This window comes from Mesitornis unicolor, unplaced genomic scaffold (genome assembly GCF_000695765.1).
Source record: "Mesitornis unicolor isolate BGI_N332 unplaced genomic scaffold, ASM69576v1 scaffold13129, whole genome shotgun sequence".
Classification (NCBI taxonomy): domain Eukaryota; kingdom Metazoa; phylum Chordata; class Aves; order Mesitornithiformes; family Mesitornithidae; genus Mesitornis; species Mesitornis unicolor.
The window spans coordinates 3,386-19,040 of record NW_010205276.1 but is presented as its reverse complement, the minus strand read 5'-3'; the positions used below and the strand labels follow the sequence as shown (position 1 = coordinate 19,040).

The following is a 15,655-nucleotide window of genomic DNA, read 5'->3' as shown; positions in this document are numbered from 1 at the left end:
ATGTTTGTGGCGCTACTCAAATGTAACGCTCCCGGGGGAACAAATTATGCTTGAAATTGGGCATTTCTTATTTGACACAAGTGAGTGATATGTACATCTGTGCTGATATCTCTCATGTTGGTAATTGTGTGAATTATGCTGTGTTCATTTATACCTGGTCTGACTCTTCCTCTTTATCTGCACTTAATTTTTCTCTTCCACAGTAATTATGAGAAGGAGTTAATGTGAAAGCAGTAATATCCATTTATAATTTAACGTAAGCTTCATTCATGGAAGTTCAGCACATGTTTTTCATGAACGAAATAAAACTTGCCTCTCCTGAGTTGCAGTGAGCGCTGGTATTGAAGCCCAAAGCGTTTAAATTTCCCTTCTTGTTTCCTTTCTGTGTTTTTTCAGCCCAAGTGGTAAGAAGTTCCGAAGCAAGCCCCAGCTGGCGCGCTACCTGGGCAGCTCCATGGACCTGAGCACTTTCGACTTCCGCACTGGAAAAATGTTGATGAATAAAATGAACAAGAACAGGCAGAGGATGCGCTACGACTGTTCCAACCAAGCCAAAGTAAGACCGAGATGCAGTGACAGCTTTCCCCTTGTACTGGCTGGGCTGCCTCTCAGCACGCTGTCTGTGATAGCGTGAAAATTAAGCGTTTTGTAATTAATGTGTGAAACAAGTTGTGCGAGAGAACGGCATCTCTGTTATGGGGTGTTGGACAAATACTGCAGTTCACTGGTGCTGATACCGTGGAAGAACATTGCGGTGCTGCTAAATCTTCTGTACAGAGGGGCTGGAGAGCAGGCTGGCATCTTTCTCTCTTCTGCTCCCTGGGGTGCAGCAGCTCTGCTCTAGTGTTTGGTTTGGGGTAGGAGAGCAGAGCGGTGTGGGGCAGTGGGGATGAGGAGGTAACGTGGCGTCCCGCCAGTGACTCCCCAGAGCCATCCATAGACCATGCTGTATTTTGGCTTTGGAATTCATCTAAGAAGGGGGATGCATTTCGGGCAAAAAGCTGAAGAGGCAAGGGGATGGCAAGGCCTCTTTGTAGAACAAAATAAAAGAATCTGTACCTGGTAATTTTGGTTATTAAAGTTTAGTTGAGATTACAGTGACACTGATATGCTGCCTGCCTGGAGAGACTGGCTCAAGTCGTTCTTAAGTACCTTCATCAGATGCTAAAAGCTTTTTCAGAACCCAGAAGCTTATATCTGTGCACCTAAACATTGAATGTGGAAAATAGCATAATGCTTATTTTCTAAATATGTCAAGCAGCTGAGAGTCATCATCATTGGAGAGACTGGAGCACTTCTTTACAGCACTGTAGTGATATTTTAAAAGAGCCATGCCTTGCTGCAGAAACCAGCAGCTCACACACATCTCAGAGGCTAAAAATTCAGCCCAAACCTTTCAATAAACGTATGATTAGTTATCATGGGCTTAGAAATGGCTTAGCACACAGATGATTCGGAATTACATTTGTCCTGATTACATCTTTTCTACATCTCATGAATAAATATGTTAAGCAGGCGCAGCGTCTGCGTCCTCAAGAACAAAGTATGTCCTACAGCCATTTCAAGACTTGGGTGTTAGAACTCGGGAATGAGGAGCGGTCTCCCTGTGTTCCCACTGACATAAAAACCAGTCATGTAGTGAAAACTTGATAGTTGTGAGCTGCATTTTAAAACTGAGTTTTATTAAGAACTGAAAGTAAAAAAAACCTCGAATCTACCAAACCAAAACGATCAAAGGATCAAGGTTCCAGCTGTATTGATCCGTTTATTGGTGTCCACAACTGGTTTTAAACAGAGTAGTTTAGAATGGCTTTTGGATTCACAAACTGGTCTTTAAATCTCACATCATAATTTTTCTAATTCTTGCAAACATTTTATTGAAATAGTCTGCTTGACTGATCTACAGGTGACTTCTCAAAGTGCAAACTCAGTGTTCTGACTTCTAAACTCTGTCAAAATTGGGATAAAACCTATGTGTATAAACTAGAATGAGAGGAGGCTAGCATGTTAAGTAGAATGTGAAAGAGAGAGCTGAAGACTTAATTTAATTTTGATAGGTCTGAGGCAAGATTTGAACATAGTTATGCATTTTGAGCAGTCTAACTTGTACAGCTTGAGATCAGACGAGTTTCAAGTCCCTGACCTCCTTTTTCCCTGCTGTACATCTTTATGGCTGGAGTAGCATTTCAGCAAATGGAAAATATTTTTGTGGGGTTTCCCCCTCCTTTTGTTCCAATTTTTTTAGGGCAAGCCTGATTTGAACACAGCACTGCCTGTCAGACAGACAGCCTCCATATTCAAACAACCTGTCACCAAGATCACAAACCATCCCAGCAACAAGGTGAAGAGTGATCCCCAGAAAGCTGTGGACCAGCCCCGGCAGGTAAGGCTTGCAGCTGAGGAGCTGCTTCTCCAGAACTGAGAAACTCCTGGGTTTGCTGCTGGGAGGGTCCCAGAATAAACCCCTTGAATTTTGTGATGCTGAACACATGGTCTGTGGCAATTTGAAGTCTCAGGTATTTCAGAAACAATAACTTACAGTGCTCCCAGCTTTTAAAATCATAACCAAACCCATTTCCAATATATAGTTAATATGCTGTCTGCACTGTGTTTTATAAGTAGCCTCCAACCTGTGTTTAGATTACAATTCTGTCGTAGTTAAGCCTTCATTTCCTTAATGCTCAAATTAAGTATTTTCTACAAATTTAGACACTGTAACCGCTTTAGAGGATGTTTGCATTGTAATTGGAATCACTGTCAGGTGTTTCAGTTGTGTGAGAGCTCTGCATTTCAAGAGCAGATACAAAGTGGTGTTTGTGGTGTAGTGCAAGGGATCATACCCCCTGCTTAGGCCTTTATTCAGATGCATGTATCATCAGTAGTTAACTCTCTACCTGTATGAATAAGGTCGTAAATTCACTTGGAATGTCATTATTAATACAAAATCATCCAAGTGTTTTTCTTATCATGCCGTGTATTCGCAAACAAGAGAATACACCAAAATTAAAGGAAATCTTTTGGCTTAATTTCATCTAGTGAAAGGATGCAAAAAGTGTGCTTAGAACAAGCATGGCTTTGAAGTTGGGCGCTGATGAAATGAGATGTTCCTGTTCAAAGCTGCCTTTGGAAGGGATTCTCGTGTCATTGATGTTACCTGGAGCTGAGAGCCTGTTGCCTCCACAGAGCTCACGCCAGGGATCCTGTGAATCCTTTCCTGTCGGGAGTCCATCTTTGTGCCTTTTGAGATGAGGTGTTCAGCTTCATTAGTCTGTTCAGATGCTGTCATCAGTATCAGTTACCGGTACCTTTTAAAGTCTTGCGGATCTGGTGGAATTAAAGTGTATCATTCCAAGAGAGAAAGTGATTTCAATAAAATAAAAAATACCCTATTAAAATAACCACCTTTCACATTGAAAACCTTTTCTGCAAACTTAAAAACTACCATTCTGAATGCTGAGTTAAGTTCTATTTGAAATGGGGTTGGGTGGATTGATTTTGTGGTGTTGGGTTTTTTTGGGGAGGTGTTTTTGTTTGTTTTTTTAGACAGGTTGGTGGGGTTTTAGCATGGTTTCCTAAGGAAGCAAGAGCGTATGTGTTCATAGTGCAGTTACTATTCCATAAACCCCTTGGCTAGTTAAGACAACAAGAGAGGACACTGAAGACACGACACTGATATGCGAACCACTGAGCTGGGTAGAGATTGGTGTCCCTGGTGTGGAAGAGATTGATCCATGAGCGTGGATTGATCTGTGAGTGCAGTCCATTAGGCAGTGGAGATCGGCCCCAGCGCACAGAGCTGTTGTAATCTGACCTGTGTGGTTGTGCTGCTCACATTACAACATGTTGTAATGCAGCTTCGTAGGCTCTGCTTGTGCTTTCCTTATGTAATCCTTTTTTTTATGACAACATTGGAGTCTGTTTTCTGAGAAGGTCCTTTAGAGGTTTTTATGTATATATAAAATTCTTATATATACACTGTATGTATACCATATATATTCACAGATGAGTTTATCTACTTAATTTTTCTACTATATAGCATAGGGCCAACTTGCTCTTTCTTGTGTCTTTCTCTGCATTATACATCTAAGAGTCTGTTATATTACAGCTTTAAAATACTTTCCTACACTGCAGTATATTTTAACCTCTGGTCAGCAGACTCCAGATGAAAGCAGTGCTAAGTGCCATCATGTGCTTGCTTAAAATCCACCTGTTTGAAAGTTATAGGCTAGAGAATACCCGTCCTGTGTGTTTTGGCTGTGACTGTCCTTATTCTCCTTGCTGGGAGCTGGTAATTGGAACAGTAACGTGGCTTCAGTTGCACGCAGATTTTGACAGGCAGGAAAAGGGGCCACATGTGGACTGTTTGAGGTATATTCTTAGTTTCTCAAAACCTAGATAAAATTGCTTTCTTGCAAGACAGATGGTACTCCAGCTGTTCATCAATCATCCCTATACCCGTGGATTGAGAGTTGAAGATGTGTCTGGGTGCAATACCTGACTTCCCACCAAACCATGCATTCACGTGGTCTTAAGCTTGAGGAGAACCCGTGATTCAAAATATGATGGAGGACTGGGCATGGTTCTTCCCATGGGACACTGCTAGAGAGGGAGAAAATAATGCTTTACCTTGGGAAGAGCTGTGACACAATCCATACATTCCTTAACTCTGTCATCTGTGTAAGACAGCGAGAGAGGAACAGAGGTGTAAGAAGGGCTGTCCTACACTGTGTGTGCTTAGGTAAAACCAGCGAGCCTTGCCTTGCTGTTCCAGTTCAGAGACAGCGACAGTACCAGTCCCTGGAAGAAAAGAAAATCTTTTTCAAGACATCAGATCAGGACAGAGTTTTGGGACTGAATGACAATGAGGATTGTTCCCTGCTGTCAGACATGGCAGACCCCTTCTATAGTAAATCCGATACAAAATTGTCCTCGTGGTGTTCCTCCCTCGTTGACATTAAGCAGGTGCTTTGTGTAGTTGTCGATGCCGATGTGTTTTGTGCCAATAAACACTTTCTTTGATGTCAGCTCTTCTGGGAGAAGAAATTAAGTGGACTGAATGCTTTTGACATTGCGGAGGAGCTGGTGAAAACAATGGACCTTCCCAAAGGTTTACAAGGTAATGAGTCTGCTCTTAACTCCGGGGGTGGCATTTTGATAGCAGCCATTGGTGATCTGAAGGTTACTGTGTTTGACCTCCTTGTCCTCCAGTGCTGTGGACCACTCCAGCTTCAGCAGGCACTGTTGGTGCTCTGGCTGGGAGGCTCGGTCCCTGAAGCAAAGCCACTTGACTTTTTTTGTTTATTTTCCAGCAGCAGAATGGAAACAGCTTCCATTACAAATTTGGGGTTGTTTTTTTTGTGTAACAGAATGAGGAATCAGTCTAGGTTTGAATACGTTGGAGAGACTTGTACAGGTGCTGTTAAAAGGGTTTGCAACTGAGATTTATGTTGTGTTAGCTTTCTAAATGGCATTAAAATTTAAAGAATGGCTGTTGTCCTGGTTTGCTGTTCTTTGTCTCGTGCAATGCTGATTATCGCCTTTCCTCCCGCTGGCAGGGGTTGGACCTGGTTGCACTGATGAAACCCTGCTCTCCGCCATAGCCAGTGCTCTGCACACCAGCACCATGCCCATCACCGGGCAGCTCTCTGCGGCCGTGGAGAAGAATCCTGGAGTTTGGCTAAACACCTCACAGCCGCTTTGCAAAGCGTTTATGGTGACAGATGAAGATATTAGGTATTCACTAGAATCATCGCTTACTGTTTTGGAACAAGGTTTCTTGTGGTAAAACACTACCCCCTTTTTTAATGGCAGGTTTAAATGTCTGATGCAGCACTATGGCATGCTGAATTAATTTAAATGCCTCTTTATCAGTAGAGTAGAAAAAAAATCATTACACAAAGCTGCTCTTGTACAGACATGTACTTAAAGCCCATTATTTTTTATTTTGACCGTGCTCAGTTACTCTGAGATTTCAGGTTCCTATTTGTTTTTCCTGTCAGAGTATGTCCGCTTTTATTGGAAAAGGTGTCTGAATTTGAGTAACCTTGATTAAGGCACCTCTAAGCAAAGAAGGGATTGGAGAAATCCTGAACAGTGCGATTCAGTTCTTTTCACCTTACTCCGTGTCAGCACAGGACCAAATAAAAGCACTGGCTGCTGCAGTGGCAGCAAACAAAGATGCAGTTTGTTTAGTTATAGCTTGCTTTCAGTGATGAATTATATTGCTAAATCAAGACTGGTCAAATTCAGCTTAAAAAACTCGGTAGAGAACTGAATGTACCAAAGACACTAACCTGAAAGCACGCTACTTTGCATTCATTAATGATGTTTAAAGGTGGTAATTGTTTTGACTGTTTGAGAAATCATTTTGAATTACAGGATGACTTTTTTGTGCCTGATTTATACACAAATGATCAGGAAAAATGGCCTGTTTATAAATATGATTTAATGTGACTGAGATTAACTAGGAGTCCCATGAGCTGAAGATTGTTGGTCACTTCTTTACTGTGACTTTGACAGAAAAGGAGCTGTAAAATTTAAGGTTGTGACTCCAAAGGAGAATGAGCAAAAAGATCGAAATGGTCAGAAACTTCATTTTCTTGAGTCTTGTTTCAGGAAATCTGAGCAGGGTAGGCTGACTTTTCGTTGTTTAGTGTTTTTTTTAAAATTTCTAGTACTAATATTAATTTAAACAAGAGAAAAAGTCTTGAGTCAGCTGCTAGATTAGGCAAATTTCAGCCAGAATTGAAAATGGTACAGTCAACACTAAAGACTTACAAAATCGTCCAATGTTTGTTATTATAAGTGAAGCTGAAAGAAACACTTTTTGAAGTGTAATGCCAGGCAATTTTTTTTACGGTGCAACTTTTAGAGGGCTCTTTCAAAGCTGTGCTTGCCCAGGCTCGTGTATGAGGGATTTAAGGTTCCTTTCCCTGGAGAGAGGCAGCTTGCAGGACTGATGCTGGTGTTTGTTGATATTGGGGCAGGAAACAAGAGGAGCTGGTGCAGCAGGTGCGGAAGAGACTGGAGGAAGCCCTGATGGCTGACATGCTCGCCCACGTCGAGGAAATAGCGAGAGATGGGGAAGCTCCTTCAGAGAAAGAAGGAGGCGAGGAAGAAGGAGAAGAGGAAGAGGAGGAAGAGGAGCAGGACCATGACCAGGAGATGGAGAATGTATAGTCCAGGTAAGGTGACAGCATCCTTTCTCGCCTCAGACTGCACTTGGTTGAAGGCAGAAATGTTTTCACAAGAAACCTTATTACGTATTGGCAACTCTTCCTTTTTAGCATGTACTTCTAAAGGTGTAGTAGCCATGCTTTTAGGAAAAAATCAAGTGTTTTGATGCGTGTGATGTCTGGTGAGTGCTTGGACCTTTTGTCTGTGTCAGATGGGCTAAGTGTGTAACCAGGACATGTATTTAAGAGCATGAGAGACTTTGTCTTGAAAGTGGACTAGTTCTTAAAAAACTGTCTTGTGATATCAGGGGGTTTATTTTTCCCCAAATATATTGCTTCCTATGATAGACAAGAGAGCGCTGTGGGCAGACAGGACAGCTGCCATCTTATGGACTCGGTTTTTCCCCCTGCCTGCCTTTTTCTCTCAGTTTTGCATTCTTAGTACACATTTTCTTGCAGGGTAAGAAAGACCCTGCACATTATTAGCAGGCACATTTGTGGAATTTTTTAAAATAATAATTAAAGACAGCTAGAAAAAACCAAACTGACCATCAAAAGAGGGAAGTTGCTAAAAAAAACAAACCACCAACTTTGTATGTGGTGGGAATTTATAAACAAAGTAACAGAAAAATGTATACATTAAAAATCTGGAAACATCTGAAAAGTTTAAGGTAGTTTAACAGTAGTAACTACAGGATTCACAGAACTGTGCTTTACGTTGTGTATCCCTTAAAGGCACCACAAAGGGCTCCTGTCATTCTCATGCCTATGTCTGCCTTTCACTTGTGCGGTGGAACTTTGTAAAGGTGCAACTAGAATTTTTTTTTTATTGTCTTGTAAACCAAAATAGCTCTGAATAATGGATCGTTCCTATGGAGTAATGCAGAAAATAGCAGCTATATAAGGCCAAGACAAGATGTTGGATGTTGCGCTGAATGGGACCAGTGCACCGTGCTATGAGGCAGAGTTTCTCCTTGCTGTGTTCCTTTGATGTAACCCTAGCCGGGAGCACTGAACGTATCATCAGTGGAGCTCGTGCCGTGAGATGAAAACAGAGCTTGGTGGTTTTAATTTTTGATAATTTTAAGTTTTAGCCTAAGAAAAGCAATTAGTGTTCTGTCACTGAAGTAGCCAATACCCTGGGTGCTTCATTATGTCGACTCCAGAGCCTGCAAGGCAGGAATCGAGAAAGTGGAGGGTGGAAAAAAAGGAATTTTTAGGATGAATAACAGAAGAAAAGAAAAGCCCCTTTGGAGGGAGTGGCAGCTGTATTTCAGGTAGAAGGAAGAGTGATTTATGTTAATCAATCTTTCAAGCTGGAAGGTTGATTATAATGTGAAATCTGGCCTTTGGGAGGTATCTTCTATCTGGGCTTTCTGTATTTTCCTTTATTTTACCACACCACTAACAGTAACTTTATTTGGACAGTGGATATCTTGCATTCCTTCCTACTGCGAAGGTCTGGCAACAGCAAAGAACCAGGACAAAACTGTCTGCCGAAGGTGGAAAACAGGAGATGAAGAGATGGATGTATAATGTCAATGGTGCCTTATTATTTTAAGGGCTCATTTGCTATAAAGATATAAAAAGTTCTTACTGACTTACAAGGTCTCTTTTTCTCTTTCTTCTAGGGAGTTCCATCTAAGAATTCCCAGTATAAACCCTATCAGCAGGGTCAGCACAACTATTTACAAAGCCAAGAGTGTCTGCCAAGCAAATTGCACCAACAATCCAACCATACCTATGAGCATTTTGATGTACACTTCAGGAAACGTTGAGAAGCTGATGGTTCATTGGTTGCTGGGCAGTTTTGAAGATGGAACTTGACTAAACTCTACTCCCCTTCCTTTTTCTAAAGGGGTAGGGTAATCGGGAATGCAAAAGTGGGAGGGAATAAAGGAATATAAAATGGTGGGAGGGAAAATACTAGGAACCAAATTTCCTGTCTTTTTTTTTTACTTTGTTGTGGGTCAGTGATAGGTGACACATTTTTAAGCTTTTCTATCAAAGTACCTTTAACAGTGACCCATGGAAACAATTTTCTCTAACACAAGTGAGAGAGGTGCTGTTTCGCTCTTGGCTACTCTGCTGTAGGCTACCTGTTTGTACCAGACTGTAGGGAGGTCATTTTACGTTGTGGATTGTCATTCCCTGTGTCCACTCGGGTCACTGAATTTCCTTTTCCTCACAGGACCACATTGGTCTTGGAAGTGTAGTCTCAGAGGTGAACTGCCAGTGCCTCTTCCACCTGAGGTTTTGATGAGTCGGGGAAGTTACACTTGAGGAATTGGTCTTACATCAATGGCAATCAGGTTTTTTTAGTTAGTTCCAGCACCACGCTGAAGGCACTACCGTGCACGTTTTAGATACGGAGCTGTCTGTCTGTCCAAGCGTAGCCGAATAGAGTTTTGAAGATAAATATACCACCTCTGTGGTGTATTCTGCTTTGGTTTAAGTCTGGTCAGAAGGACCTTCTCAACTCGGAAAGGAAGGATAACTCATTTCTGACTGACAATGAGGAAAACTTCCTCCTTTCTCTTCTGGTGCCAAGAACCCCCACCTCTGTTTCTGTGTGTGTGGAGGCAAGGGGATCCATTCCAATAGGTGTGTCTACACATCTGGTTTCGTGTGCAGTAATGTTATGACCTCTTTTAAAACAAGAAAGGAAAAAGGTTGATTTTTCTATAACTGATATCTAAAAATGAATCTAAAGCTTTTTATTAAGTATTAAATCTTTCTTATTTGCATGTGCAGTGAAGTGACCAGCATTTTGTGTCCAAAAACGAAATTATGTGAAACCTGCCTTAATGTGTTTATAAGTATTTGGCTTCACCATGGGTACCTTGATTGATTCCTCAGTCTCTTCTAGTACATCTGTGAGCATATTGGGGTAACTCGGGGCTAAAAATGGATTTATCTGGGGAGGGAGGATAGGGAGAGGGAGGACGATGAGAGTTTATAGCTTGAAGAATGGGTTGACTAGGTTGCAAAAGTTATTTTAGTCTTAGGGTATCCATTGCGTATCCATGCGTGGACATCTCAGCTGAGAGTACAGTATAAAGTGGTGGGTTAAATACTGTGCCGCTGACCAATTGTACAAGTTGTTGGTATCCCAAAACTTGGGGAAGAAAGTAGCTCCCAGAGCCTTTATCATGTAAGAATGGTTAGCAGTGACAGCAAGGGACCAGGGGGGTCGCCTGGAAAGTAATAGCCTTTGGGAGTAGTTCAGCTTAGTGACCTGAATAGGTTTAAACTCCTTAAAAAATATCCCATGCCAGAGTGATTGATACTGTGTTAACTCTTTTCATAAGGATTTGAAAATACAAAACTCTTTGATACTGCTCATTTGGAGTACTGCAAGAAGACTGAATTGTACTTTGCAGCTGCTCTGCCAGGTATTGCTTTGGGGAACTTTGCCTGGTACTGCAGCCAGTGAAAATAATTTTCCTTTTTGAACAGTCTGTTACGGTTATTCTGTAAATCTGTCCTCTTGTAATTCATTGTGTTGAATTAAATGTTTCTCACAAAGCGGAGCTTCCTCTAGTCTGCGTCAAGCCCCTACCTGGAGGTTTTGTCCTATGCCCCTTCCAGTTATTCCGTGAAGACACTCTTGCATTTTTGTTACGGGCTCATTTTGAGATACGGGTTTTGGTACCTGGGATGCAGCAGAGGGAAACAGAGTGAAACTTGTGGAAAGCCTCTTCGTTCTTGCGGCAGAGTCTTCCTGTGTCCTCCCCAAGTAAGAGGCTGCCAGGCTGCCCCATCTAACAGGCAAGATGCTGATACAGTCCTTTGAATCTCGACTCCAGCAGTCTGTAACCCATACTAGAGCTGTTCTTTTGACCGCGGCAATCTTGTTCTGACACTCTTTTTAAAAAACTTGTTTAATAACTAGTGGTGTCTTTTATTTGAATCCAAATGTATTGTAAGCATATGTAGCACCAGAACTTAGATGACAGAGGTGTTGATAATAGTATTTTGATGCATTGAATATCAGGTTTAAATTGCTCCCAACTTGCATGCCAACTCTTCTGTTTTCACCACTCCACTCTCCCTGTCCAGCTCACTCTCTTTCCTTCAGTCCTTTAAAAAGTTTATTAATGTTTTCATTTGTATGGAGGAGTTGATTGTTCAAAGTACCAAAAAAGGGCCCAGGACTCCTGTCACATCCAAAGAAACTTAAATAGCTTTACCTGAATATTCCTTTTAAATGACCCTGATATCTTTCTCAAGTTGCAGCAATAACTGGAGTAGTTTGTCTTCCGACAAACCTACTGCTGTGGACGTGACTGCTGGGCATTGTTGTGGTCTGCTGTCATTGAATGTATCCCCAAGATGGAGAAAAAAGTTATTTGAGGTATATCTTGTTAAGCAGATGATTAGTAAAGAACATACTCAAGTAACTGAGTGGAATTGGGGCAAACCCTACTTTTTATTAACATACAGCAGTTGTTACATGGGAACATGTTAGCAGCGGTGTCTGTTGTGCCTGAGATGAAGTTCTCTGCTTGAAGTGAGGGGATGCCTTTGAAACTGGTAATCCTTTCTGCAGGGGTAGTGACACCTTCCTGTTGGCCTCAGATATTAGAAATGGGTGTAATACAGAGCTGCAGTGTGAAATTGCCTTAGGTTTGTCCTGCACACTGCGCTGGTAAACTATTTTGATTATTTTTCTACTAGAACAGTAGTACCAAGCTCTGTGGATAGATATTGATATTGATATTGATACAGTTTAATCCTTTTTGGAGATAATGCATAAGCATAGTTCAGTGGTACTTGTGGAGCTTCACTACGGGGTAGGATCTTGTCCAGTACAGCCAAGATTTTACATCTTTTTCTGTAGATAGTGTAACTTTGGGTCTGTACCACCTGAGTTCACAAAAGCTACATTTCCTATGCTGTGTCATGCTCAGTCAGGGTTTTCTTGTTTTATCTGGAAATGGCAGGCTGCAGAGTTCTAGAGGGCACTGGTTGGAGGAGATGGGGGATGGACTGGTGTGGTTGATGTTGCATGATGGGATGAAAACCCTTGAAATGACTCTGCAAAAGTAACTGTAAAAATAAAGTCCTTGTTACTTAAAACTTAAGATTTTATCTTGTGCAAGGTGTATTGGAGCTGTTCCATTAAGATGGCTCAATTTTTTTTTCCTCCTCTTTGTTTTGCAAAACTAACAAAGTGATAGGGAGTGTAATTACCTCCCCGTTTGTACGACCAGTGTTATTTTTGCTGGATTCTAGTTGGATGAAATTTTGTGCAATCAATTAAAAATAATGCACATGATATTGGTGCAGTCTGGATTTGGCCTGCAGAGCTTTTGTAGGTGGTTCTGCCCAGGAGAAGTTTGTTTGATTTGCATCTGAAATGGAACTTGCTGATCTGGCTGTTGGGCAAGAAAAGGGAGGAGTTTTCTTGCTTGTAAACTGAGCACATCAGGAAGGGCAAACAGCTGGGAATTACATGGCTGGACTCAGGAATGCAGGCATGGCAAACCCCACGTGTGCAGGCTTTGCTGGCATGGCTGCGAGTTGTTTTCTAGTGATTATATTACGTCAGAAATATTTTTGAAGTTAGAATTCATGGCCAAGTGTACACTCGTGCTGTGCTTCCCATGTGAAAGAAGGCTCACTGAAATTAACTTTACAAATCTGAAGCGTGTTTTCATCAGTAAAGCACATTTTAGTTACTGTGGGAACTGAAAGCACACAGAGTACAAGGCAGACCGTGCTGGTTTATCAGCTACTAGTCGAGGTAATTTTGCTGCTTTAGAGCTCTAGGAGACTGTCCTACTGTTCTTTTCTATAAAGTAAGAACATGTTGAATGTGAGTACGAGTGAAGGTTTTTTAAAAAAAAATAGATGTATTTTGCCACTGTCTTGCTGCAAACTAATCTTGTACGAGCTGGCTGTGGTAGTTTGAGGAATAGAGGGAAAGGGCAGCACACTCATGTTAGTTATAAGTTTCGTTGTGTCAAACGAGCATTGGTGCCAGTCCTGTGAAAGGTGCCCAGTCCACAGCTCAAGGCTGCATCCCCATATTTTTAAAAGCCTTTAAACCCACTGGGTCATTCTGCCTCAGCGGTGTGGGCTGCGTGGCCACGCAGCAGCCGTCTCCCTGGCTTAAGACTTCATCCTTCAAAACAGACAAGCTGTTCATCCGCAGCTCTTTTCCCAGGCCTATTTCTGTTGCTGGATATTACTTCTAATCTTCTATCCTTAAATTTCCTGACCTAATACTTATTCATCCCTGTGTAACTGTGTCTTGTCTCCTGCTTATCAACTTCTAATTGTTCTAAGATCATTATGAATGATATTCTTGCCTTTCTTCCCTCCTCTTTGCCATTGTTAGCTCTGTGGCAACTGCAACACCTCTGTACATGGGGATGTATTTTGGGAGCTTGCCACCCTTTTTTGATTTTCCCTACTCTTTACTACTTAGCAGGAGGTAGATAAAGCAGAACATCTGACAGGATAAGGAGTCTTTTCAGCACTTCTGAGTCACGTCCTTTTTGTCTTGCTCTAACGAGAGCCCGTTTTATCTAGACTGATTCTCCAGGTAGGATAACGTGTTTAAAGGGGGAGCGGGCGGGAGAATGGTCGTTTAACGAAGAAAAAGTGAGTTTTTCAGCATGGACTCTCCAGTCAGACAATCCTATTAATTTGGGATTACGTCCATAAGAGCAATCTCCAAGAGTCCAGATGCCCATGCAAATCTCTGGATGATACCACTTATTCCCTGTCAGATAAAATGCATGTTCTTAGCTGTTGCCACTCTGAACAGAATTGTCTGTACGCTGCAACTGCTTCGTAACAGACTTTGCCTTTGTGGTTGGTCAAGGTTGCCAGTGGTGCGTATTTTAGCTCCATGCTCTGAGTGTACAGGTAGTACACCACCTTCTCATCTAGTTCTGCGGCACAGAAAGTAACGTCCTGTATGGGATGGAGGGAGCTAAAAACCTGGGTTTGTTCTCAGATGACCAGGGATCAACTCTGTTCCCTTTGATTAATGAGAGAAAACCATTACCCTTCAGTCTGACCCCATGACGTGCAGCAGACAACAGCACAAAACAGCATTTGTTAATGGTGTTTACAGTGATAAAGCATTTATGAGAATGAGGAGAAAAAAACATTTTGAACTTCAGGATGACCCACCAAATTTCACTTGAAATTGTCAGGGATACTGGTGAGCAATCTAATCCAGTATTGATAAGTACTGATATAATGACACTAACTGCTAGTAGTAAATATTTACTGAGAATGGTACATTAATTATTATTTAATTCATTAAATAAATCTCTTAACTTTTAGTGGATTTTTCTTACCTTGCAGGGTCACAAATGGAAATAGTTTGAGCCAATACAGAACTGGAATAGTTGGGCAATGAACAACCTCTTAACTGGTTTGTTTCCAGTGGCAGGATTCAGGAACTGCTGAGGTGTAGGAATCTGGTTTCATTGGTGTCTACAGAATGCAGCTCTTCTGCTAAGTAGACCCCAAGTTTGAGCTTTTGGAAGGAGACAAATACTGAAAAGATACTTCTTGGGTTTGCTTGTAATTTTGTGTCCTAGATTAACCTACCAAGCACATTTTATGGGGTTTAGTGACCTGAAGGACTGTAAAACTTGAAAGCTTGGTGTCTTTTTTTTTTCCATGCTTTTTGTCTGATTTGCAATTAATTCTTAGTTTTCCATCAAGTGACTGCTCTACAACTTCTCAGAAGTCATTACCTGAGAGCCAGATTCCTCATTAATTTGATGCATGAAAGAGATGTGTGCTAACGGCTTCTCCCAAAGTGCTTTTTTTGTTTTAATGTGCTGCCGTAGTAGGGAAATCTGTCAAGGTCACAGTGACACCACAGTGGTGGTGACACTGAGAGGTAACAGAAACAGGCCTGCTCGGCTGTTGGTGCCGAGGGGATCGCAGTTGTCCGTGCTTTGAACTCTGCAATAGTTGCTCAGGTGTGGTGTGTGCCTCCAGTACAGTTTTTGCATTTCACGTTGACACCGAGCCCCATTGCCCTGAGCCGCTGCCCTGTGCTGTTCCCTCCGCCAGCTGCTGGGTGAGAGGATTGATCTCGGACTGAGGTCACTTTTGGAGTTGCAGATCTTGTCAATCTGTCTGGCTCCACCTACACACAGTGATTCAGCTCCTGATGTGCTGAAATATTCCCCGAAGCCTTCCCACACACAAGTAAGGACTTTTTTATCATTCTTCTCCAAGCTGCAACACCTCTTCTGCGCTGTGCTCAAAGCCGTGGTTTTTGCATGGTGTTTGCGTGTGCTTGAAGAGCCATGCAGAAAGCAGCATTTGGTCTCCTGAGGAGTGAGAGGAGCAACTACAATAATTCTCTAAAAGTGGGAGGGTTGTTTTTTTTCTGTCCCTAAACTGTGGATCCCATTTGCAGCATTTGGCTGATGTGCTGTGATTTAGGCAAACTGATAACCGTGGGGTTTGGGGGTTTGTTGGGGGTGGGTTCCCCCCCC

At 42.0% G+C, this 15,655-nt stretch overlaps 1 protein-coding gene across 1 annotated transcript; it reads left to right on the top strand.

The window, feature by feature from the left end:
- The first annotated feature begins 394 nt into the window (after nucleotides 1-394).
- MBD3 (methyl-CpG binding domain protein 3) lies at nucleotides 395-9,877 on the top strand. The gene is made up of 6 exons (XM_010191356.1): nucleotides 395-556; nucleotides 2,246-2,383; nucleotides 5,026-5,116; nucleotides 5,556-5,733; nucleotides 6,987-7,184; nucleotides 8,807-9,877. The coding sequence occupies exons 1-5, from the start codon at nucleotides 455-457 to the stop codon at nucleotides 7,177-7,179; spliced, it is 702 nt and encodes a 233-aa protein (XP_010189658.1). The 5' UTR covers nucleotides 395-454; the 3' UTR covers nucleotides 7,180-7,184; nucleotides 8,807-9,877.
- Nucleotides 9,878-15,655: the final 5,778 nt, after the last annotated feature.

Excerpts from the sequence above, each read along its gene's own strand:
- MBD3 (XM_010191356.1), top strand. The coding sequence starts at position 455 with ATGGACCTGAGCACTTTCGACTTCCGCACTGGAAAAATGTTGATGAAT. Across the intron at positions 2,384-5,025 it reads CTGTGGACCAGCCCCGGCAG|CTCTTCTGGGAGAAGAAATT; the intron begins GTAAGGCTTGCA and ends CTTTGATGTCAG. Across the intron at positions 5,734-6,986 it reads GTGACAGATGAAGATATTAG|GAAACAAGAGGAGCTGGTGC; the intron begins GTATTCACTAGA and ends ATATTGGGGCAG.